The 26,435-nt window shown below is 43.1% G+C and overlaps 1 protein-coding gene across 2 annotated transcripts in view; it reads right to left on the bottom strand.

Annotated features, from left to right (window-relative positions):
- Window positions 1–1,845: 1,845 nt before the first annotated feature.
- Window positions 1,846–26,435, bottom strand: part of MGAT4B (alpha-1,3-mannosyl-glycoprotein 4-beta-N-acetylglucosaminyltransferase B) — an 802,706-nt gene continuing 778,116 nt past the window's right edge. For both annotated transcript variants that reach the window (XM_068278091.1, XM_068278092.1), the window contains 2 exons: window positions 18,468–18,580; window positions 1,846–2,548 (listed from right to left, as the gene is read on the bottom strand). In XM_068278091.1, the coding sequence (XP_068134192.1) occupies window positions 2,525–2,548; window positions 18,468–18,580 (137 nt within the window). In that variant the 3' untranslated portion in view covers window positions 1,846–2,524. The remainder of the gene's footprint in view (window positions 2,549–18,467; window positions 18,581–26,435) is intronic.

Raw genomic sequence — 26,435 nt, forward strand, 5'->3', positions numbered from 1 at the left:
GGATTTCCCGTTTTTATTCGATAAAAGTCTATCGGGAGTGCTGGAGTTTTCAGATCAATTTTTCTAAAAATTTAATGGTGTGTGGTAGATTGTCAATTTCCTTATATATACTTGTAAGCAATTTTCTCAGAGTTTTCAATCATTTTTTTCACAATCGGGTAAAAATTTACCCCACCTGTGTGTTACATTGGTCAGACTTTTTTAAATGTCAGTCAGAAAAATTTATTGCAATTTTTGAATTGAATTTTAAACATTGTATGGTGTGTGGCCACCTTAAGGCCTCGTTCAGACTATACGCGCTGCCGTGACACGCAAGAACGGTAGAAGGGCACAGACAGCCCTTCTACCGTTCCAATCATATGCGCTGCGTGGCAGCGCGATTGCGCTATCGCGTGCTGCACGCATTTTTGGGAATCGCAGCGCAGATCCCATTCATTGTAATGAATGGGATCTGCAGCGCAGCGCATAGGAGCGCAGATGACGTGCAATCGGACGCGTTGCGTTCCGATCGCACAGCCATCTGCGCTAAATGATGTGAACGAGGCCTAAGGCCTTCCTGTACCTGGAGGTAAAGTAAATTTGTATGCATTTTGCAGTTTTTATTGTAGTTCCTATTGTTATTTTAGTAGTGTTCCTATTTAGGCTGTGTAGTAGAAAAGAATAGTAGAAATAAAACTCCAAATATTTACTGGATTTTTTTTATTTATAAGGAATGCCTATAAATATACTTTTCATAGGTTTCTACATAATCAAATACACTTTCCCCCCTCAAAAAAAACCAAACATCTTCCAAAGACTAACTTATGGAAGACAATTAAAGACTACTATTATTTATTTACTGCATGCTTACCGCTGAAATACCTCATGTTTTACCTCACTTTATGCATTTATCTCATGGTTTACCTCATGTTCGGAAATGGAGAAAAATCTTTCAGAATTGCTAAAGAAAGAGGAAAATACCGCATGAGGTATTTTACCTACAAAAAATATTTACCTCACATAGCTACCAGAATTAAGCCCATTATATCTAGAAAATAAGATTCCTCAGTTCTGAAATCCTCACAAAATGTATTGGTTCGGGCGGCAAAAAGTCTAGAACCGGCCCTGATTGTGATATCCAAAGATTTTCATGCGTTTCCTCTGGGCACTTTGGCTTTCTCCCACATCTCAAAACCGTACTGTTACGTCAATTGGTTTCCTTTAAACTGACCTTAGATTATGGCACAGGCATTAAACTAAAGCCAGATTAGGATATGGATAACAAGCTCTTCTGAGGAACAGTTAATGATGTGTCCATTGTTTACTTTTGAGCAACATGTCGGCTCTATTTAAATATACAGTAAAAATAACAACAATAATTAGAGAAATGCCCTAGTAAATGACTTCCAATGTCCGTCTAGAACGAGGAAGCTCCGAGACTAGCTGGATTCAGCCGGTACAAATATTACAAATACCTGTAGGCTACTTTAAACTGTTTTTTTTAGAATAATATATTTCAAAAGGAAAAAGTAGTCTAAACCTAAAACACAAACTTACATAAAAAGCATTTAATAAACACACAAAGCACACTTTGATTGCTGGGTTGACGCGACAGTTATGTTAAACATTGAAACTTGGTCTGATTACGGCCTATTATCTCATGTTATCAAGAAACTGCAGGGTGCGAAAAAAGGCTAACTGTCAAGAAAGTGTTGCCTTGACAATAATGATTCCGTCTAATATCTTCTACCAGCGTCCCAAGAATTTCTACACAATTACCGGGAAATAGTACGGACAAGCCTTTTCTATAAGCTCCTTTATGTTGTAGGTTTAGCCTCTTGCATTCACCCAGTCAATCAATCTGTGTCAGCCAAAAAATAATTTATTTTTGCAGCCTTCTGAATAGTAAAGGGCATGTCGGTGAAATGAAATAGATTAGTAAAGAAAAATAAACACATTATTTGAATCAGCCCGTGACAAAAGAACATAACAAAAAAGGTGCTTGAAGGGTAACAAAAAACAAAACCCCAAACAAAACATACATTTGAATGCCACCAACAATTTGGAGATGAACCATTTTCTAAGAAATGACCTCCTGACTCTTCTTGATCCATCGGTACATGAGAACATTCCCACCGGTACATCCAATGCAGAAAGCAGGGCTTTGGTGTCCATTGTTTACGTTTGTGCTTTCCGTGGTCTGCTTTAGAAAATCCACCTTCAAAGACTTGCAGGAAAAAAAGTGGGTTATCGATGACGTGTTGGGGTAACTGGGTAAAACCGTTCTCACCGGGATTATTCCCATCACTGGTAGAGAAGGTGGCAGCAAGTGGCCAAGGAGAACATGGCTGCAATGTCACCAGCAGCAGAGCTTCCTGGCAGCCTTGAAGGAACCAGATCAGCTTTTCTCCAGTTGCACTTGGGATAATGTGGCAAATAGGTCTGCTTCTGTCCAATACTGACCTTGTGCAGTGCTCCCGTGACAGCAGGACGACGGGAAAGGAACAAGGGCAGAGCAGCAAGTGACAGCTTGGTCCATAGAAGATCAGTCTGCTTTTTTAATAAATATCTGTTTAGGGTAAGGGACAAGAAGAAACAAAATAGATTACACCTTCTTAAAGATAAACCAAACATAATGCTGCATTCAAATCAATCGCATCCTATAGTACTAAGTTTTAAAATGAAACTAATTAAAATAGGAATGTTCCCAAAAAGTTTGTCTATAAAGTGTAACTGTCGGGCATAAAATCAAAAATCAATTCTTCATTTTTATCTGATAAACAAGTAATAAGGATGCTAACCAGGCAATCCGAAAGTTAAAATCACCATTACTTTTCTTGCTGATAAATGATCATTCCCCAGTTTACCTGACTCTTATTTGGTACACACAAAATTTGGTACACAAAAAGGAAGTTGCAGGGCATGCTGGGTTGTCATCTTTTGCTTCTCTACTTCTACTTCTCTACTAGAGAAGCAAAAAAGGACAACCCAGCATGCCCTGCAACTTCCTTTTTGTGTACCAAATTTTGTGTGTACCAAATAAGAGTCAGGTAAAGTGGGGAATGATCATTTATCAACAAGAAAAGTAATAGTGATTTTAACTTTCGGATTGCCTGGTTAGCATCCTTATTGCTTGTTTACCAGATAAGAGTAAAGAATTGATTATTGATTTTATGCCAGACAGTTACACTTTAAAGCTGGCCATAAACTGGTCAATATGCCAATTGATAGATCCCTCTCCAAACATTATCAGATCAGAGAGGGATCTATCTGCTTGAATACCTCCATACACAGATTTTCAATCAATTTCAGAATAAGATCTTTGAATATCTGCATGTGCCAGCCAGGTTACTGCCCCCCTCCCCCACCCCCCAGCTCCCGCAGAGGATCTCCAGCATGTGCATCTGTGCTAACTAGAGAGAGCTCTTCTGTGTATCAGTATACAGATATGCACATGTAAAGGGGTACAGAAAAGATTTTTTAAATGTCTGTTTTTCCTGCTCTGCTGTTCTGAAGTCCTTCCCTCCAGAGTATTGGACCAAATGGGGTGAAAAGCAAAACTGTGCTGGGCCATGACCGCTGAACCTTTCCCTTCCTCTGTACCCAACATCCCCTCCCCCCCCCCCCCCACCATTGCCTCCTTACGGATAACAGATTACTGCCAATTGCGACTGGTAGCGCCGTAGTATTGCAGCCTTGGCATCTTGGTTTTCAGACTAATGAAAGTATATTGGGAAGTTCACTTCCCACGTTGCAGAACGCTGCGCAGAAAGTGCCTGATTTAACGCTAGCGCATACCTACGTTACCGCGGGGCTCCTGCTGCGAACTGCGGCAATCTGCGTCGGCTCGGAAGTCATGTTAGTCTATGGCAACACAGGGTTCTTTAAACACATTGACGTTGCAACATCACGGTGCGCAGAAGCGTATTTTTAAAATATGCTTCCGGCACTTCCACGTACCTGAAGCAGGAAGTGACCTCAAGTGCGCGTCACTTCCTGTTTGGAAGGATGTCAGACAGGGAACACCATGTACTTACATGGGTGTTTCCTGAAGGCCTGTTTTGGGCGGTGTGGAAGTGTGAAACCAGCCTCAATCTTCGTGAATTGCAATCTCTTGACATTTCTTGAGGTATTTACGCGGCGAGTTACCGCACTGCCAATGCTGGGTAATGAAAGTCTCTGGTGAAATTCACATACCTGCGTATCAGTGCGCCGGAAGTGCTCAATCTAACGCGGGTCCAAAAACTACGTTACTGCACATATATGCGTCGTCCTGTGTCGGACCGGAAGTTATGTTAGTCTATGGTGACGCAGGGATTTTAAAAATGTTGGCGGCGGCGCAACCACATTGCAATACGCTTCAGCGCTCTTCCGCATACCCGAAGCAACAAGTGACCGCAAGCACGCATCACTTCCTGCTTGGCCAGATGCCAGACAGGAAATACCATGTAGCAACGCAGTATTCCCTGAAGACTTGTATTTGGCATTGCGATGCGGTGCATTGGGTGTGACGCACCGCATTGCTAACGCCACTTTGCAGTGTGAAACCAGCCTCAAAGTAAATGCAGGGAGCAAAAGGTTTATAGAGAGCGTAATTAATTGCTTTATTATGTAAGGGGTGGGATTTAAAAAATGGGCAGGGTTATATCTACCACCAATTTACAGTTTAGCTATGTACCCACGCAACGATTTTCCCGACGACTGGCGATATTTACACAACGTCGTGGGTACACAAGCACGATTGTGAACGTCGCATAGGGTCGCGCGATGACTAAAGATCAACATGGCGGATCGGATCTTCAAGATTCCCGATGACAATACGCAAAGTACTGTGATCTCTGGAAGTCTCACTTGTGCCACCGTGTACATTGCGTGATCTCACGCATTGCTAGTGACCGTCGTCAAGGGGACGTCGCAGGACCCGTCAAGCAGGGAGTACGCAGCTTTTGAACCCTCTACTCCTTAGCGACAGACTTCTCACCCACACAATCCAGAGAGATCGCTAAGAACTGAAATAGATCAGAAGTCAGAGAAGAGGACAGTTATTGTGGGCCACGAAGGAATCTAAATTATCCTGAATAAAGCAGACTTATACCCAGGAAATGAACTCTGCATACATCATTAGCAGGCGGCTGCACTAGTTGCTATCTGGCGTTTATCTTGTTATTTCCCTTAATTTTTATGTAGAAAAAAAAAGTGAAAAAAAACCCCCAAAAATAAATAAATGCTGTGCTTCGGCTCCTGATCATGCCATTATGCCTATGAGGATTGTATTTAACAAGATGCACGCTGTGAGATTTACATCAGCGAAGGCTGCAGGCAGTCCTGCCAAGTCTGCACTTCTCTGTAATTCGCCAACAGATGAAGCCGGGGTTGTTTTTTTTCATTTTTTTTTTGTAATAAATCTTTAAAATAACGGAACAAGTGCCTTTTATTTAGAACTACAGTAGAATAATTCCTAGCTTAAACAGTAATAATGTTTAGGTGGGAGGCTGAGTGAGGGTGAAACACATTTACCGAGCTGGCAATGTACAGAGGCCCATAGAGAAAAATGCATAAGGAGTAGCTCCATTTACAATAGTTAAAACTGTTGGATTTTTCATGGTTAGTGAAAGTGAATTCGGGACTATCCCTCACACTTTCCAGCCGTTCCAGAGAAATATCCTGTGGAGATCTCAGTCACATGACCCAAGAGATCGGTGCACCAAGTAAGGAGTTGCCAGAAGAGCGAGAGTTGCTTCCTCTGCTCCGAAAATCACCTGACATCACCCAGCTCCTCTCTCTGCTACCTCCTGTGAGTGGAGTCCACTCTGTGATTGGAGGAAAATACTGGCTAGTCCTCCCTGCCAGTGTTTCCCTGACTACTTATCCTGGACTGCTTTTCTGTAATAACAATTTTCTGGGGATAGGGATGGGGGGGGGAGGGATTTGGTAAGGGGAGGGGTCTCCCCACCAAACACCCCCTCCCCTACAGCAAACATCTGGTAGTGTCCGGAAGAATCAAGGCCAGAAGTGGCGTCCTCATAAAGACATGAGAATACCAATTGCTCACTGCACAGTCAGGGAAGCCATGGAGAAGGCAGAAATGGCTACTCCTGGGCAAACCCACCTCCTCCTCTGCATCGTAGGAGACAACAGTTGCTACAGGACAGATTGTACTATGTCTGTTTTTTTCTAGCTATTCAATCTAAAGCATTTTTAAGGTGGAGTATGTTCCTAATGGGTATATATATTATTCTTCTTATATTGTTTCAGAAGGATCAAGAGGCTGCTAAGCCCACACAGCCACTTCAGCCAGTCAAGGCCAAGGATAAATCTAATAGATGCGAAGCCTGTACAAATGCATTGCCTGCAGATTGGAAATAGCTACTTTGTCAGACCTGTATTATAACTTGCATGAGTTCTGATCCCTCTGCTGCAATGAAAGGTTTTCTTGATCCAGTTAAGAGGGAAATGTTTGCCACATTTAACCTATTTAGGTGTTCACAGTTCCCTAGACAGCAGTAGCTTCTATTTTGGCAGGGCAGGTAAATCAGGTGACCCAGCCAGTTGCCCAGAGCTTGAAATGTAAGGCTGCCTCGGTTGAAACTGCAGGCGCTCGGACTCAGGATTCATCCTTTATCACTTTATCCATGGCAGAAAGCCAAGGGAACCAGGCAGATGTGGCTGCCCCTGCAGTTCCTTTAACTCCTGCAGACTCCGAATGGTTTGATAATGAAGGTTTGGACTCTATGGAGGATGGAGTGGAGGAAGACACTCCTTCTGGTGAGGATTCAGAACCAAAGAAGGTATCTCAGTATTTATTCAATGCAGAAGAGACAGTGGAATTGCGAAACCATAACCAAGAATTTAACTTCATCCCAATCAGTAGCTGATACCCCCTTTACCATGAGAAATCTTTTCCTTTTCACAAACGGATCATCAGGGGGCTCTGTATGGCCGATTTTGTGGTGAAACCCCTCCCACAGTGTGATGTCAGGACCATGGTCCTGACAGTTTCCTGACTGTGAACCTCATTGCATTGTGGGAAATAACAGCTGTTTACAGCCGTTTCCAACTGCCAAAAAAGCAAGCAGCATCTCCTTCACCTGCCACCAGTAAAAATGTCACTATGTGATAAATGTCAGAATGTAAATCAGGGAGAGGAAAGATTTTACAATGGGCAAACACTGGCTAAATCATTTATACATAATTATAATTATTGTAAAAATGAAGCACTTTTTTTTACATTATTTTCACTGGAGTTCCTCTTTAAGGCAATTAGTGACTCTGAACAGATTACCGTAGAGACTACCACCACGATGGTCCATGATGAGATTTATAGTTGTCTAGGAGCATCTACTTCTAGAACTTTTCCTGTGCCTCAGTCTCTCAGGGCTTTAATTACGAGTCATTGGGTAGACCCAGAAAATAGGCTATTTATTCCTAGATCATGTAAGCGTAAATATCCCTTAACCCCCTTGGCGGTATGAAAAATACCGCCAGGGGGAAGCGCAACAGTTTTTAAAAAAAATTTTTTTTTTTTTTTATCATGTAGCGAGCCGAGGGCTCGCTACATGATAGCCGCTGCTCAGCGGCATCCCCCCAGCCCCGCCGATCGCCTCCGGCGATAGGCGATCAGGAAATCCCGTTCAAAGAACGGGATTTCCTGGAGGGCTTCCCCCGTCGCCATGGCGACGGGGCGGGATGACGTCACCGACGTCAGCGACGTCGGGACGTCATTGGGAGACCCGATCCACCCCTCGGCACTGCCTGGCACTCGGGGTCTGGGGGGGGGGGGGGGGCGCGCGCCGCACCGGATAGCGGCGATCGGGCGCGCGGCGGCGGCGATCGGGGTGCTGGCGCAGCTAGCAAAGTGCTAGCTGCGTCCAGCAAAAAAAAAATTAAGTCAATCGGCCCAGCAGGGCCTGAGCGGCACCCTCCGGCGGCTTACCCCGTGTCACACACGGGGTTACCGCTAAGGAGGTTAAAGGAGGAAGACATGAGGCTTTGGACAAAATGTCCTAAGGTTGATGCACCCCTCTCTCAATACTGAAAGGATGCAGACTTATCCTTTGAGGATGCCGGGGCACTTAGAGATCCCTTGGACAGGAAGACTGATACCTTGATCAAAAGAGCATATGAAACTTAGTTCTGAAACAAGGTTTATCTTCCATATGTGTGGCTAGAAACCTGAAGGCTTGGTTAGAGGGTTGGCAAGACATCTCAGAGCCAGAACTTTGCATAAATGGTAAAGCCTCAGCTTTGGCCAACTCAGTTTGGTTATAGACTTGGGAGGGTGACCTCACATCTAACAATCGTTTATGCGCCCTACCGTTTGAAGGAGAATTCTTGTTTGGCTCCAAACTGGAAGTGGTACTTAACCATTCAAGCAAAGGAGCATTGTAAGTTCCCTGATAAAAGAAAAATGGTGTCCAGGAATCCCTTTCTAGGGGGTAAGAACTTTCCCAGTAAGGGTAGAGCACAGGTACCTAGGAAAAAGTGGAAAAAAATTGCCCTTTCTCAGGAGGTTTTTTTTTCTACTGAAAAAAAAGGTTATTTGTCATGTTCCAGCAGGTGAAGTGGGGGAGGGATTTTTTATTTCCATGTATTCATAGTTCAGAAAACATAAAGGGCCTTCAGAATGATTCTGAACCAAAAAAGTTTAAACCTCAGTCAAAAGAAATTTTGGATAGAAAGGATTTTCTCCAATCAGAATCTCTTATTGAAAAATGTCTTCTTGGCTATGATAGACTTACAAGATGCCTATTTGCATGTCCCGATCACAGAGATTCATCAGAAATTATTGAGATTTGCAGATCAATCAATACTGCATTTTCAGTTCAGGGCTCTGCCCTTCAGACTGGCCTCTGCGCCAATAATTTTCACCAAGATTCTGTCAGAGGTTTCAGTGAACCTTCACCTAAAGGGTCTGAACTTAACTTCGTATGTCAGTGAAAAAATCTAATCTGGTTCCATCACAAAAACTTATGTTTCTGGCTTATGTAATAGATTTGGTTCTCAGCAAATTGTTTCTGCCACAGGAGAAGATGGGCAAAATGCAATCTCTCAACTCAAGCAGGTTTCTTCAGGTTTAGGATTCATGACCTCTACCATTCCCCCTCTCGAATGGGCACAGTATCACTCCAGGGGCTTGATTCACAAAAGAGTGCTAACTGTTAGCACGGCCGTTTACGCGCGAATTTTCGCCAATCCAGGGATTCCTTCACCACCTGAAGCAAGAACACCATTTTTTTCCAGAGATTTGTTCCGGTGATCTCAAACTCCAGATCGAACTGTCGAAGGATCCATGGGCTTGTTTCACAAAAAAATGCTAACTTTTAGCATGGCCGTTTTCGCGGGAATTTTCGCATTGCGCGCGATCGCGAATTTTCACGTGAAATGATAAAGTTATTTTTGCGCAAAATCGATATCATTTTCGCATGAAAATTCGCGTTTGCGTTTTCGTATCGCGCGAAAACGGCCGTGCTAACAGTTAGCACTCTTTTGTGAATCAAGCCCCTGGATCCTTCAACAGTTCCATCTGGAGTTTGGGATCACCGGAAGAAATCTCTGGAAAAAATGGTGGTCTTGCCTCAGGTGGTGAAGGAATCCCTGGATTGGTGGATGCACGAGCACAATTTACGTAGGGGAAGAGACTGAATTCAGATAGATCCCATCCGCATCACAACGGATGCCACAAAGCCATTGGGATAGTCAATCATCAAATTTCAGGGAGTTCTTGGCAGTAAAGTTGGCACTGGAACATTTTCTTTCTCGAATCAGGGACCGAAATGTCCTTATCCTGTCAGAGAACATGACAATTTTTTTTTTACCAGAAAAAACGAGGAGAAACCAGAGTTCCTCAATTGTTGGCACTTTCTCAGCAGATTTTCTCCTGGGCAGAAGCAAACATCAAATCTCTTAGAGCATTGGACATAAGAGGAATTTCCAATTCCTGGGCAGACCTTTTAAGTAGGCACCGAATAATGGAGGGCGAATGGGAACTGAATTCTGAAGTATTCCAGATTATTGTGGAAAGGTGCAGTCTTCCAGTTCTGGATCTTTTCACATCCCAGCAGAACGTGAAAGTATCAGATTTTTGCTCTCTGCATCAGTCAGTACCTGCCCATCGTCTGGATGCACTACTGATTCCATGGGGCAAGGAGTTAATGTATGTATTTCCCCCGTCACATCTTCTGCCTACAGTGGTATCACTACTAAGATAGGAATCAGCCCTAGTCATTCTGATAACTTCACGCCGGCCCAAGCGCCAGTGGTTTTCCCAGATGCAGAACATGACCTTACAGGATCCTTGGTTTCTGCCTATCAGCAGGGATATGCTCTCCGAGGAGGGAGTGCTTTTCCTGAATCTTCAGTTTCTGAAGCTCATGGTTTGGATCCTGAGATGGTCCTGTTGAGAGGTAAGTGCTTGACACACTTATGAAGAGCAGAAAGACTGTAAAAAAGAGTATTTATCTAAAAGTTTAAAAGGTCTTCTCATCATGGGGTGAAAGGTGCCAGATTAAGGTGGAAGGGGTCTCTGTTCCAAAATTATTAAGCTTTCTGCAGTCAGGATTAAACCTAGGCCTAGCTCCTAGCACGTTAAATGTCCAGATTTTAGCTCTCCCTATATATTTAGACAAACCACTGGCTAAAGATCCCTTAGTTATAAGGTTTGTTAAGGCAATAACAAGGGTTAGACTGGTAGCCCCAAAGATTGTTGCTCCATGGGATTTAAATTTAGTCTTGCAAGCTCTGTTAAGGCCTCCCTTTGAGACCTTGGGTGAGGTTTCTGATGGATTTTTGACGTTTGAAACAGTATTTCTGGCAGACATTACATCGGCCAGAAGAGTTAGTTATATTCATGTATTGTCCATCAAGGATTCCTTTATGTCTTCCCTGAGAGAATTTTGTTTCACCTAAAGCCTTCCTATCTTCCTAAGGTGGCTATGTCCTTTCATCGAGAACAGTCAATTGTTTTTACATCCTTTTGTCAGGACCCTAAGACTGATAAAGAAAGGGAGCTTCATTTACAGGAAGTCAGGAGAGCAATCATGACATATTTGGATAGGACTTGGCTTTGGAGAAGGTCCAATAAGCTATTTGTAGCTTTTTCAGGGCAGAATAGGGATCTGCAAGCTATGGTGTCAGCATCCTGGGCGGAACGAGCAGATGTCTCCATAGCTGAGATCTATAAGACAACTACTTGGGCTAATCTAGGCAACCTTTGTGCATCATTATTGTGTGGATGTCCTTTCACGTCAGGATCTGGCATTCAGAAGGAAAATTCTAAAGACAGTTATATCCCAAGAGGTATTTTCATTTCTCGATCATCTCTCATGTAAGTGCATCAGTTAGACTTACTGATAACGGTATTTCTAGAAGTCCTCCCGGATGGCTGGCTTATACCCACACTACTGATCACCATTCCTTGCCTTCCCAGCTCTCCGCCTCCCATATTCGGGGCCCTCTGGAATGCACACTCTGTAGTCAATAAACTAGTTAAGTCCATGATCTGTTCATCACTAATGCTTACACCTTCCTGGGGCTCACTGAGACATGGCTAACCCCATCTGATACTGTGTCTCCAGCTGCCCTTTCATACGGTGGCCTCAAGTTTAGACATACACCTAGATCGGGTGACAAACATGGGGGTGGGGTGGGAATTCTTCTTTCCGAACACTGCTCCTTTACACCGCTTGCACCTGCACCTTCTCTGGCTTTCTCTTCTTTTGAGGCTCATGCTATTCGCATCTACTCCCCTCACCACTTCCAGGTTGCTGTCATCTACCGGCCTCCTGGACCAGCCTCCACCTTCATTGACCACTTTTCAACATGGCTTCTCCACTTTCTATCCACTGACATTCCTTCCATCATCATTGGGTACTTTAACATCCCCATAGACACTAACTGTTCCACTACCACAAAATTCCTCTCACTCACCTCATCCTATGACCTCTCCCAGTGGTCCTCAACCTCCACCCACAAAGATGGCCACACTTTGGACCTAGTTTTTACCCGGCTCTGCCCAGTTTCCACATTTAATAACTCTTTATTCCCCCTTTCAGATCACAATCTCATAACTTTTCCAATCAGCCCCTCCCTGCCTCCTCCAGCTACTGAAGTGCAGCCATCACACCTATGCAGGAATTATCGCAACCTCAACCTCTGCTCCCTAGCTGACTCTCTAAAACCCCTGGGCTCCCTGTCATCCTACACTGACCCCGAGTCAGCATCCATCTACTACTCCACCACAGTCACCCCTGTCATGAACACAGCCGCCCCTCTCACCAACTTCCGCCCCCGCCGCATCAACAGACAGCCCTGGCTGACTGAACCCATCAAACAACTGAAAAGACAGTCCAGGGCAGCAGAACGGCAGTGGAGGAAAAGCTCCAATGCAGATGACTTCGGCCACTATAAAAACACGCTGCTGCAGCTCAGGGACGCTCTCTCACTTGCAAAGCAGTCATACTTCTCTACACTCATTTATTCACAATCCCATAACCCTAAACAACTTTTCAACACCTTCAGCTCTCTTCTCCACCCCCCACCTCCCCCTACAACCACAAGCTTGTCTGCAGAAGACTTTGCAGCATATTTTGTGAGCAAAATTGAAACACTACAGAACAGCTTTCAAAAGCAACCCTCTTCACCGGTCCAATCACCTCTTCCTTTTTCCTCTCTGCCCGGCAGCTCCCCTACTATCAACTATCCCTCTCCACATACCCACTCACCCACTCAAACCTCCTCCCCGCTAACAATCTTCTCAGCCTTAACTGAACAGCGTCTTTCTTCACTAATCTCTAAAGCTAATCTTACTACATGCGCCTCAGATTCTATTCCCTCTCATCTTATCCCCCAGCTCTCCTCCCCCCTCATTCCTGCTTTAACAACACTGTTTAACCTTTCCATCTCTACTGGCATTTTTCCTTCTTCATTTAAACAAGCTATCATAACACCACTAATCAAAAACCCTCTTTAGACTCTACTGCCCTTTCTAATTACCGCCCAGTCTCTCTCCTTCCCTTTGCCTCCAAACTTCTGGAACGCCACATTTACTCAGAGTTGTCTAACTTTCTCTCTGCTAATGCCCTGTTGGACCCCTTCCAGTCTGGCTTCTGTCCTCAATACTCTACGGAAACCGTTCTCACTAAGCTTGCCAATGACCTCCTAGCTGCTAAAGCCAAAGGCAGATTTTCGGTACTAATACTCCTAGATCTGTCCTCTGCCTTCGACACTGTTGATCATACCCTACTTCTCCAGACCCTCTCAACACTGGGAATCAAGGGCCTAGCACACTCCTGGCTCAACTCTTACCTGTTCTTTCATGGTCTCCTATGCCAATACAAACTCCTCTCTACGCCCACTGTCTGTGGGAGTACCACAAGGGTCAGTCCTTGGACCCATCCTCTTTTCCATTTACACCCATGGCTTGGGACAGATAATAAGCTCTTTTGGGTTTCAATATCACCTCTATGCTGATGACACCCAAATTTATTGTTCTGCCCCAGACCTCTCCACACTACTATCAAAAATCCCCGAATGTCTATCTGCTGTATCTACATTTATGTCATCCCGCTTCCTTAAACTCAATATGAGCAAAACGGAGATTGTGATATTTCCACCTTCGCTCTCTGTTCCACCTCCCATTGTCACAATCAATGTAGGTAACACCCCAATAGCATCAACCCCCAAAGCTCATTGCCTAGGGGTAACTCTGGACTCTGAGCTCTCCTTTAAACCACATATTAACACTTTAACTACCTCCTGCTACTTCCATCTCAAAAACATTTCCAGAATCCGTCCCTTCCTTTCACAAGAAGCAACTAAAATGCTTGTGCATGCCCTAATCATCTCCCGTCTTGACTACTGCAACACCCTACTCTGTGGTCTACCAAAAAGCAGACTGGCACCTCTCCAATCCCTACTAAACTCTGCGGCCCGTCTCATCCACCTCTCTTCTAGATCCTCTGAGGCAGCCCCTCTCTGCCAATCCCTCCATTGGCTACCAGTTGCCCAAAGGATCCAGTTTAAACTTCTCACACTTGCATACAAAGCTCTACACAAGCTATCGCCTCCATACATTTCCTCTTTAATCTCCAGATACCTCCCCGCCCGGACCCTCCGTTCCTCACAGGAGACCCTTTTGTCCTCCAGCCTAGTCACCTCCTCTCACTCTCGCATCCAAGACTTCTCACGGGCTGTCCCTCTCCTTTGGAACTCCCTCCCTCAGCCGGTTTGTCATGCCACGAGTCTGGAAACCTTCAAACGTACTCTGAAAACACACTTGTTCAACAAGCCTATAATTTGCTATAGGCAGCACTGGCTCACCCACTAATCCTTGTGTTTCCTTTCCTTTTGTTTCCTCCCCACTACCCTCTAGATTGTAAGCCCGCAAGGGCAGGGACCTCCTCCTAGTGTTTCTCATACTGATGTTATTTTAACATATGTACATGTACCAACTACACATCAACTATGTATCTGTATTTATTCTATTCAATGTCATGACTGCACAGTGTCTTGTATTTCTTATGTATATTTGTTCCCCATTATTTGTTTGTATTATGTACAGCGCTACGGAAGATGCTGGCGCAAATGATAAAAAAAAAAAAAAAATAATAATAATAACCGTTGGTTACGTCTGTTATGTCTTGAGAAGGTGTGCTTCTGTTTACTGTCCCTGATGTTGTTTCTCTTCGAACAATTGAGGGGTCAAGGGTGACAGTGACATTTTGAACTCTGTATCCGGGTTTCCTGTGGCCTGGGATAGCTCACGTAAGGCTGTCCTCGAGGACTTCTAGAAATACAACTACTGGGAAGTCTAGCTGGAATTTTCATTCACAGCACCCCTAAATCCCCCCCCCCCCCCATCAGCACAGTGTGGCCAGTTTACCTTCACCCTCCTACAACCCCTCTTTTCTAACAAGTGCTCCTCCCCCCAGACAGAGCCCTCCCCAGTAAAGTGTGGCCAGTTAACTTTCCCCCACCCACAAATATTGTAGCCCATATGACACCTCTACTACATAGTTACATAGTTATTTTGGTTGAAAAAAGACATACGTCCATCGAGTTCAACCAGTACAAAGTACAACTCCAGCCTGCACCCTCACATATCCCTGTTGATCCAGAGGAAGGTGAAAAACCCTTACAAGGCATGGTACAATTAGCCCCAAAAGGGAAAAATTCCTTCCCGACTCCAGATGGCAATCAGATAAAATTCCTGGATCAACATCATTAGGCATAACCTAGTAATTGTAGCCATGGATGTCTTTCAATGCAAGGAAAGCATCTAAGCCCCCTTTAAATGCAGGTATAGCGTTTGCCATAACTACTTCCTGTGGCAATGCATTCCACATCTTAACCACTCTTACTGTAAAGAACCCTTTCCTAAATAAATGGCTAAAACGTTTTTCCTCCATGCGCAGATCATGTCCTCTAGTCCTTTGAGAAGGCCTAGGGACAAAAAGCTCATCCGCCAAGCTATTATATTGCCCTCTGATGTATTTATACATGTTAATTAGATCTCCTCTAAGGCGTCTTTTCTCTAGACTAAATAAACCCAGTTTATCTAACCTTTCTTGGTAAGCGAGACCTTCCATCCCACGTATCAATTTTGTTGCTCGTCTCTACACCTGCTCTAAAACTGCAATATCTTTTTTGTAATGTGGTGCCCAGAACTGAATTCCATATTCTAGATGTGGCCTTACTAGAGAGTTAAACAGGGGCAATATTATGCTAGCCTCTTGAGTTTTTATTTCCCTTTTAATGCATCCCAAAATTTTGTTCGCTTTAGCTGCAGCGGCTTGGCATTGAGTACGATTATTTAACTTGTTGTCGATGAGTACTCCTAAGTCCTTCTCCAAATTTGATGTCCCCAACTGTACCCCATTTATTTTGTATGGTGCTAGACCGTTGGTATGACCAAAATGCATGACTCTACATTTGTCAACATTGGATCTGCCATGTATGTGCCCATATAGCCATCCTATCCAGACCCTGTTGCAATATGACACTATCTTCCTGAGAGTTGATGATTCTGCACAATTTTGTATCATCTGCAAAAATAGCAACATTGCCCACTACTGCATCTACTAGGTCATTAATAAATAAATTGAAGAGCACTGGACCCAGTACAGACCCCTGTGGGACCCCACTGCTAACAGTCTCCCATTTTGAGTACGATCCATTGACCACAACACTTTGTTTTCTGTCCATTAGCCAGTTCCCTATCCATGCACAAAAACTCTTCCCCAGTCCTTGCATCCTCAACTTTTGCACCAGGCTTCTGTGGGGAACAGTGTCGAAGGCCTTTGCAAAGTCCAAGTATATCACATCTACAGCATTCCCAATATCCATATTAGCATTCACTACCTCATACAAGCTGAGCATGTTAGTCAAACAGGACCTGTCTTTAGTAAACCCATGTTGATGCTGAGAAATAAGATTATTTTCTACTATGAAGTCATGTATAGTATCTCTTAGTAACTCCTCAAATAGTTTGCATACAACTGATGTTAAGCTTACAGGTCTATAATTTCCTGGATCTGATTTTTTGCCCTTCTTAAATAATGGGAAAACGTGGGCTGTACGCCAATCCACTGGGACTCTGCCAGTTGCAAGAGAGTCACAAAAGATAAGATAAAGGGGTTTAGCTATAACTGAACTTAATTCCCTTAGGACCCGTTGATGCATGCCATCCGGGCCAGGTGTCTTGTCTATTTTTAATTTATTTAGTCTTGCCTTCACTTCTTCCTGCGTTAAGTATTTAATATTACAGTTAGAAGATTGAGACTCTTCTGCCTCTGTAATTTGCAACAGTGCTGTTTACTTTGTGAAGACAGAAGCAAAGAAAGCATTTAATAACTCTGCCTTACCTTGGTCATCCACCATTGAGTTCCCACCCTCATCCTTTAGGAGTCCTATACAGTCAACCTTTCTTTTTTTAGAGTTGATGTACTTGTAAAACTTTTTTGGGTTAGATTTGATATCCCTAGCGATTTGATTTTCAGCTTTGATCTTTGCCAGCCTAATTTCTTTTTTACAATTTTTATTGCACTCCTTATAATTGCTTAGTGCAGCCTCGGTCCCCTCCTGTTTTAGGACCTTATAGGCATTCCTTTTCCTCTTCATTTTATGCCTAACCTTTCTATTCATCCATAGAGGCCTTTTTTTATTCCTAGACATTTTGTTTCCATATGGGATATATTTACTACAATATTGATTGAGAATAAGTTTAAAAGCTTGCCATTTCCCTTCAGTGTCCTCCCCTTGTAGTACATTATCCCAGTTCACCAAACTTAGTGCCTGCCTAATTTGATTGAACTTTGCTTTTCTAAAATTCATAGTTTTAGTGGTCCCGCTGCCCCGTGGCCCATCAGTCACCAGATCAAACGTTATCATGTTGTGATCACTATTTCCCAAATATTCTTGAACCTGCACATTTGATACATTATCTGGTCTATTAGAAATGATCAGATCCAGTAACGCATTCCCCATAGTTGGTTCCGTTACCATTTGAGTCAAGTAATTGTCCTGTAGTGCTGCCAGAAATCTGCTGCTACTACCTTCCCTTCCTCCCCTCAGACAGAGCCTCCTCCCCAGCTATGCAGAGCAGATATACCTAAGTGCCATCCTTTCTCTAATATACTCCATATAGCTACGGTGCGTGTCATGTGACATGCATCGGGAGCCTACTGAGAAAGGAGAGGATAGCACCCGGGACTGTGGCATGTGTACTTGCTGTGCGCTGCACTGTATGGCTGACATGGAGAGAAAAGCTGAGCCAGTGGACCGACACAACACAGCCTACAGACCGGGGCCAGTCTGCAGGCTGGGGGTTGTAGACTCCTACTCTAGGTGATGACGGGATAGTGGAAGAAGTTTGGACAGTTCATTGACTGGTGTTTAGTGCAATCAAGCAGTATCTAACAATAATGCAGAACATAAGTGTTACAAACTCAGCCAGCCAGGTAATAAAAAAATAATAATGCAAAAATGGTGAGCAACACACAAACCTTTGTGTACTGCAATATATTATTTATTCCTTACACTATCCATTTAATAAACTAAGTCCTTCCTTAGGACCTTAAAGCATGACACAGCTCCTCGGGGTGCAACTGCTAATCATAGGGCAAGCCATCAAAAGTTTGCAGTGTTCACCCCTCCTTCCCCACTGGTGACCCCCACAGATGGGCCTCTTGGCTGTGGGGGGCACCATTGGGAGAAGGAGGGGTGAACACTGGGAGGGCTTTGTAGTTTTGTAGTGTAGATTTGTAGTTTCGCCCCTGAGGAGCTGACAGGAATCATATTACAAGTGTGGCCACAACACCTGCTCTGGAGGGGCAGCTCCTGTATGTGAATGAGAGAAGATGAGAAGTTGGGCCCCCACAGCACTGGGCTCTCCTGTGGCTGCAGGAGATGCTCCCCCTATAGTTAGTGCATGGAGACCAAAATGACACAATAGTAAACACTAGCACCATTTAGGACACATAAACGTTACACACCTCACTCAATATAACCCACACAGGAGAATCCGTCTGAATAGAAAGCCGTAGTGCTTCGAGCGGCCCAAACGAGGGATCCACTTCTCCTTCTGCTATGCCCTTGTTAAACGATCCTAAATAAAAGTAACCCAAAATCAGAAAGCCACACAATACAAAGTGATAACAATTTTAAGAAAATCCCTTGGTAAGATTCATAAAGGGATTTACTTATAGATGTTTGCACCTCAACTAAATATACAGATGAGGGATGAGCCGACACTTCCTAAAACCTAATTATCTGTCCAGAATCCTCTGCCTGATTCTGAGCACGCCGGGGGGGTGAATGCTGAAGAACAACAGGACATGATTCAGCAAGCCTGGATTGAAATATTTTTTAAATTGTCTGCTGTTAGATAAGAATAATTTAGAACCCTTACCTTGTTATATTAGAGCACCGAGGGGTCGCTCAAAGGTAAATAAATTAACTGAGTTAACTTTTTTATGTATGCAACTACACTAAATCCTGTAGTATATTGGCTTTGTTAAATCAACACCTAAATGGGAAAGTAAAGAAAAAAAACATAATATAAAACTGAAAAATATACTTTTGCTCTAAAACAAAAGACAAATTATCCGATTGTCTTGTAATTAAGTAATTGATGTGCAAACAAAGAAAAGAATGTTCTCTGCTTCCTCCTTGGATACAACAGAAGCTAGCCGGCATTCTTTATACAGCTTAGTATAGCACAAGTCAATTTTGGTACGGCAACAGCAATCTTATCAATTAGAATCTGAGTGTGGTAGAAGTTTGCGTTTTAAACATTCCAGTAACTTGAAAAACCATTTCTATGGCCCCCTCTCCGTTGCAACTCTCTCCCACAGCTTGTCCATCAAGCTCGAAGCCTGGACACCTTCAAACATACCCTTAACCCCTTGAAGACCCGCATCTAAACCCACCTTAAAGCGGATCCGAGATGAAAAACTAACTATAACAAGTAACTTGTGTGTGTATATATATATATATATATATATATATATATATATATATATATGTATATTATCTAAAGTTTAGATAGTTTACACAGCAAATCTAGCTGCAAACAGCTTTAATAGAATAAGAATATTTCTTCCTGTGATACAATGACAGCAGCCATGATTGTAAACATTACACAGAGGCAGGCTTATCTGCATTTTGAGCAATAAAAATCTAATTCCCCCTCCTCCTCCCCCCTCCCCTCTGCCTCTGAAATCTCTGGCTAGTAATACCTCCCCCTCCTCTTGCCCAGACTGAGCTCCCATGAGCCCTTGCTACTGTCTGAAAGTGCCTAGGCTCTCTGAAAAGCTGTGGGCGAGGCTTGTTTAGTTTATAGGGAATTAGAGTATTGAAACAAAAACAAAAAAGTATTTGGCTTGAGGAATGCCCTATAAACAATAGGAAAGGAACATAATTATGCAATGAGTAAATGCTCATCTCGGATCCACTTTAAGGACCAGAGTAATTTAGTTTTTAAAGGTGGCACCAGTAGAGATAGCCAGGCATAGGTGTCCTCAGTAAAGATAGGTGTCCCCGGTATAGGCAGGAGGCATTACTCACCTCCCCAGCTCCAGCGAACAGCATCTCTCCCTGCCTCCTCTCTCCCCGGCATCCAGCCTCGCACTGCCGCTAGGTTCCGGGTCCTGGCTTGATGACGTCATCAAGCTGGGACCCGACACTAGAGAAATCGATGATTGCTGGAGGAATGTGAAGAGAGGTAAGTCTTTCCTTCTGCCACCACCGCTGCTTCATCGATCACTACGATCCATGGCGATCATAGTTATTACGTGATCAGGAGCCAATTGCCATTGCTCCTGATCAGTGAGGAGAGAGGTCACCTGTCATATGACAGCTTAATCTCCTCTCTCGGTGCGTGCAATCGTGTAAGGAGCGGCGGGACTTCAAGGACATTACAGTTACATCCTGTCTCCAGCAGGCAGCCACACAGAGGATGTAATTGTAACGTCCTTGGTCCCAAAGGGGTTAAAACGCACTTCTTCAGATAAGCTTATCATTTGTTATTTCTAGATCTTGAGGCTCACTGTCTTATCCATTAACCCATTTGTATCCTACCCTAGTGTGTCCACCCCACTAACCTCTAGATTGTAAGCTTGCAAGGTCAGAGACCTCCTTCTAGTATTTCCCGTTTCTGTTGCACTTTATCAAATTAACACGTAATAGTGATGTTTCGAACCACACATGGAGTATGTATGTATTTGTGCTGGTATTGCTGGATGTCCCGAGATGTGGACAATAAATGAGATAAGAATTAGGTACTCAAATACCCAGGTTGCCCAAAAGCAACCACCTTCAGTGCATGTGGGGAAACAGGCGAGGAGCTCTCCTTGGCTCAGACACTCACTCTATAAACAATTGAGATTAAAAGTCTTGCCCTTCCAAAGGAGGGTAACACGGTTAAGAACACGAGGGTAGGAGGCTCACAAAAAGTAATACATTTTTTAAAACCGTTTAAAAGGTAAGGGACTGCTTACCTATAGATTGATGTCTACCCCAGTATTGAGAACAAACATTGCTTTATTTGCAAAACAAAAAACTAAGTGTTTCATGGGCAGCAAAGAGAGGCGCTCCAAGCTCTACAGGATTGCTAGTAAGGCACATTATTGACCCTAAAGTGGACACCATTTTAGCACCCAAGCCATCTCAATAGCAAATTATAAATGCATGCCAACAATGTGGCTCATTAATTAAAAAAAAACTTTAATTTTACCACTTCTTTTTTCATTTAAAGTTTATCAGAGGGTTTTAGTACCCTACTTCTGAGGGCTGCCCGAGCACAGAAATTTCAGGCAGATAATCAGAGATGTAACACATTAGCAGAGCAAACAAAAGCTTTTATCAGCAGGAGGGTGGGAACATAGGACACTGTGCTTCAAATACTTAAACAAAGTCACAGACACTATCTTCACACCTTCCGCTGGATAAATAATGGGCAGCTAGCAGGGGATGGGAGGCCATGGCAGCTCCTATAGCTTTAGAAACCAGGGGGAAAAAAGTGTTGCTTGGTTGCCTGTAGGACTGGGCATAACTGCCCCCAAAAAACGCTTCATCTTTTGTCTTGCAAATAAAGCTATTTTTGTTCTGAATACTAGTTTAGACATCAATCTTTGTGTAAGCAATCCCGTACCTTGCATTTTAACCACTTCACCCCAAGGCGTTTTTTTACCCTAACAGACAAGAGCGATTTTCACCTTTCAGTGCTCATCCCTTTCATTTGCCAATAGCTTAATCACTACTAATCACAATGAAATGATCTATATCTTGTTTTTCACCACAAATTGGGCTTTTTGGGGTTGATATTTGTTTTCAGTAATTACTTTATTTTCTATGCATTTTAAAGGAAAATACGAGGAAAAAAATGAAAAAATACATTATTTCTCCAATTTCATCCCCTACGGTTTTAATATAAACACTACTACTGTACATAAAACCCACACATTTTATCTGCCCATTTGTCCTGGTTATCATAAGATTTTAATTATGTCTCTAGTACAAAGTATGTTCACACTATGGGTCTAAGGTATTAAGTCAAAGTGCTTCCTTAGAGTCTGAGACTCGAAATCTATATATACTACTCACTTATGAAAGGAAGAAAACAAGTATATAAAAAATATATATCATTTATTACAAATCACCATATAAAAAATGAATAAATTCCATTAAAAACCAGAGCAAAGTATGGTGACAATATATCGTTTGGAAGTAAAGGTGTATTTTTCCCCACAATTTTCACGTGTACGGGGATGCACGTGCACCCGCGGGAGCGCACACGCGCACGCACACAGCGGCAGCAGCACTGTCTGACTTATAAAAACGTCCTGGAGCCATTAAGAGGCTCTAGCCGGACGTTTTTATAAGTCAGCATGTCATTAAGTGGTTAAACTGTTTTTCAATATTTTATACTTTTTGGGCACCTCCTATCCTCTTATGCTTATTAGTCATTCAGAACTTCCCTTCAACACAAAACTCGATCATCTCACTGCGCATATAAGCTGAACTTTAAGACATGTCTTAATTAAACTTTGCCTAATCAGCCGGCTTTATTAGCATATCACTAATTATTCTATAAGAGAGGAAAAGTCAGATAATTTGTTTTACTTGTCATAAATCCAGTAATGAAGCGGGTAATCTTACAGTGAGATTAATGCGGCTTCATTTGTAGCTAATAATAGTGATAACATATTTCTCTTGTGTTATACGAGATGATCCATAACATCTTATAAATTAAATAGGAACTGTAGTAAAAATAACATAATGAATAAAAATGTTCATGCTCACACTAGTCATTTATAGGTTATTTAATCAGTGATTGCCCATTGTAAAATCTTTCCTCTCCCTGATTTACATTTTGAAATCTATCACCGATGGTGACATTTTTAGTCCCGCCAGGTGATCTGTACAGAATGTTCGGATACTGAGAGTGCTATGGGAGATATTGCTTGCTTGGCAGTTGCAAAAAGCTGTTATTTCCAACAATGCAGCAAGGTTCACAGACAGAAAACTGTCAGGACCATGGTCATGACATTACACTGTGGGAGGGGTTTCATCACAATATTAGCCATACAGACCCCACTGATGATCTATTCAAGAAAAGTTATAGCTTTCTCCTGGGAAAGGGGGTATTAGCTAATGACTGGGATGAAGTTGGTTACAGTTCCTCTTTAACAAGGCTCAGCATATACTGTATTTGTCACTATGCTGAGCGCTGCTACCGCCAATGAATGGACAGCTGAGGCAACTTGTTGCAATAAAGACTGCTACCTGGTAAGAACTAGCCAAGATTAATGAGGAATGGTAATTTTCTGTGCTTGTCACAAATCTGCTGCCAGTAGGCTTGGAAAAGAGCCAATCAAGTGCAGCCGCTGCAGCATAATTTGTCTTATTTTCATGGTGCATAGTGTTTGCAACAATTTGAGAAAAAGATTGGCATCTCTCTGATCGTCTGTCGCAAGGCTTCAGTAGAATATTTTGAGGGCATTATACAGCGGGGGCCATCCAGAAATTTGAGTAGAATATTTGAGGGCATTATACAGCAGGGGCCATCCAGAAAGTAACAGCCATTTGTTTTTATCTGCTGGGCAAGGTATTCTGTCAGTGTAATACAACTTGCATCTGTCAGGTCAGCCTCTTCTCTCCCTGCATCACTTGAGGCGGAGTAGCGGCTCTTCATTTGGGTTAAGGCGGAAATAGCCGAACCCAATCGGATCTGCTCTACTGCGCAGATGCAAATTCTGTGCCTGCACAGTAGGGCAAATACGATCGGGGTCGGCTATTTCAGCCTTACCCGAACAAAGAGCCGCTAGTGCGCCTGCGCTGGATCGTGGTAGGTAAATATTGCCGCCCCTGAGCAGTATTTGTCAGCCTTTGTTGAGGAAGTTTTGGGGGACCCAGCTCTGGATTCCCTCAGGCTACAGAGGACGGGGAAGCCTCATTGGTACCCTGAGGCTTCCCCCTCCCGAGGTAAGTATCTCCCAGAGGAAGTTTTTTTCTTTGTTCCAGGTCTACTTTAAGTTTTCTACCAGGTGATCTTCCGCTCATTTTTCTTATCTTTTTCCATTGTCCTCAATGCAGAATCGAGCGGTGAAACGATCGGGCGGGAGATCGGACAGGTTGGAAATTATCACCGAATCTAAATGGCTCAGAATCGAGCCGTGTATTCCCAGCATTACCATAAAATGCCTTCTAAGCCACCAGCAAGCAAGAAAATACTCAGAATAATTCCAACAGTACTTTTTCTCCTACTTTTTTAATTGCAGAGAGCGGAAAAGTTATTTTAAACAGAAGATAAAAAATTAACTCCTAATAGAAAATTTAGGAGAAGAAGGGAATTTAATTCTTAAAGTGAACCTCCGAACTAAAAATCTACTCAGCAGAACTGAAAAGGCTTGGTGTTTCTTTAACAGTTTCACAACATCAGAACTTTTTGTTTTTCTTACCAAAGCATCATTTTTAGCTGCGTTTTTAGCTAAGCTCCACCCATCAAAGAAAACTGCCCGGGCTTTTTTTCCCTGATGCTGTGCAAACCATGATGGGATTTCCTATGTTGTTATTCACGTTGCCTAGCAACTGGGAGGGGTGATCAGCACACAGGACAGTTGGAACTGCGTCTCATGCTCCCTGTCACCTCCTTTCAACCAAAAAGATGGCTGCCATCATGAAATCAAACATTTGCCTGTTCTTTTAAAACAGGGTGTATAAGAGATTATATTACCTATCTATTTTAAATAACATAACTAATGTAAGGTAACTTAATGACAGTATGTTTGTTTAGGCTGGAGTTCCTCTTTAAGGGCCAGTATATCTAACGTAAATTGTTTCCTTAATTAATTGATTGAAAATAGCTGTTCCAGGCGACCCCTGTAATTTTTGAACACATCAAATTTTTGTACTTAGCAAACATATTTCTAATGGAGCTATTGAGATGAAAGTTACACTAAATGCTGGAAACAACCATAATGTCCCAACCTATAAAAAGTGATGTCTCTAGCTACCCCACCATCTGCTCATGTGCTCTGTTGGATTTGAGACTATAAAAATTATTTGGCTGCTGCTTTCGGCCATGATTATGACTACTTCTAGCTTGCATTTACAGTTATTGGAAATATATTTCTAGAGCTTCCGAATGTGAAACGCTGTGCTGAACAGGGTCGTAGCAATAAGGGGTGCAGAGGTAGCAACCGCATCGGGGCCCTTGGGCCAGAGGGGCCTTAAAGGGCCCTCCCTCAACTACAGTATTACCCCTCTATCGGTCCTGTGCTCATAATAATCACTTCTATAGATACTTTGAATAGTGGTAATCATTAACAAGCTGCTCCCCATCCCCTTCTTGCACCTCTGACACTGTAGTTGCCATTGGCAGGTTTTGGTGCGTCGTATCACATGTTATGTATAGAGTGCTTGGGGGGGCCCAATGTAAAACTTGCACCGGGGCCCATAGCTCCTTCGCTACGCCACTGGTGCTGAATGCTTCAGTGGGGAATCAGAAGCTTTACATATGCTGGTCACAGCAGGAGGGAGGTTAACTCAATCTTGCACTCCATGTCTCGTTCCATCACTCCGATAGTCCTTCCCTCTGGCTGAAAAGGAGAAAGTATCGGAGAGATGGAATGTGACCCCCTCCCACCATGACCCTCATATGCAAAGGTTCTGGTTCTGTTCTGAAGGTTTCAGAATTTGGAAGCTTATGCCTAGTTATTCATTTTGTTAGATTAGGAAATTACATCCGATGGGCATTATTTAATATCAGCTGTATGGCCTACTGGTTAAACAGAAACCAAGACCAAGGATTGAACTTCATCCCAATCAGTAGGTGATACCCCCTTTCCCATGAGAAATCTTTTCCTTTTCACAAACGGATCATCAGGGTGCTCTGTATGGCTGATATTGTGGTGAAACCCCTCCCACAGTGTGATGTCATGACCATGGTGCTAACATCACACTGTGGGAGCCTTGTTGCATTCTGGGAAATAACAGCTGTTTCCAACTGCCAAAAAAGCAAGCAGCACCTCCTTCCAGTGACATCACCTGCCAGCAGTAAAAATGTCACCATGTGATAAATGTCAGAATGTAAATCCGGGAGAGGAAAGATTTTACAATGAGCAAATACTGACTAAATCATTTCTACATAATTATTGTAAAAATAAAAACACTTTTTTATTAGAATATTTTCACTGGAGTTACTCTTTAAGGCTGTTGGCTTTGATGTAGGGTTTGAGCCTTTGAGCAGGGTTCGAATCCCAGGTCTAGCTTGTATGTAAGAGACAAGACACATAACATTTATTTTGCGCTTTTCTCCTGGCAAACTCAAAGCGCTCCAAGACTGCAATCACTTACAGCATGCTCCATGGGTGACCAGGATCATTAGGGAGCTTTGCCCAAAGACTCCTCACTGTTTTACGTACTGGCTTGAGCTAAGCTTCAAACCCTGCTCAAAGTCT

Source organism: Hyperolius riggenbachi, chromosome 3, assembly GCF_040937935.1.
Source record: "Hyperolius riggenbachi isolate aHypRig1 chromosome 3, aHypRig1.pri, whole genome shotgun sequence".
NCBI lineage: Eukaryota > Metazoa > Chordata > Amphibia > Anura > Hyperoliidae > Hyperolius > Hyperolius riggenbachi.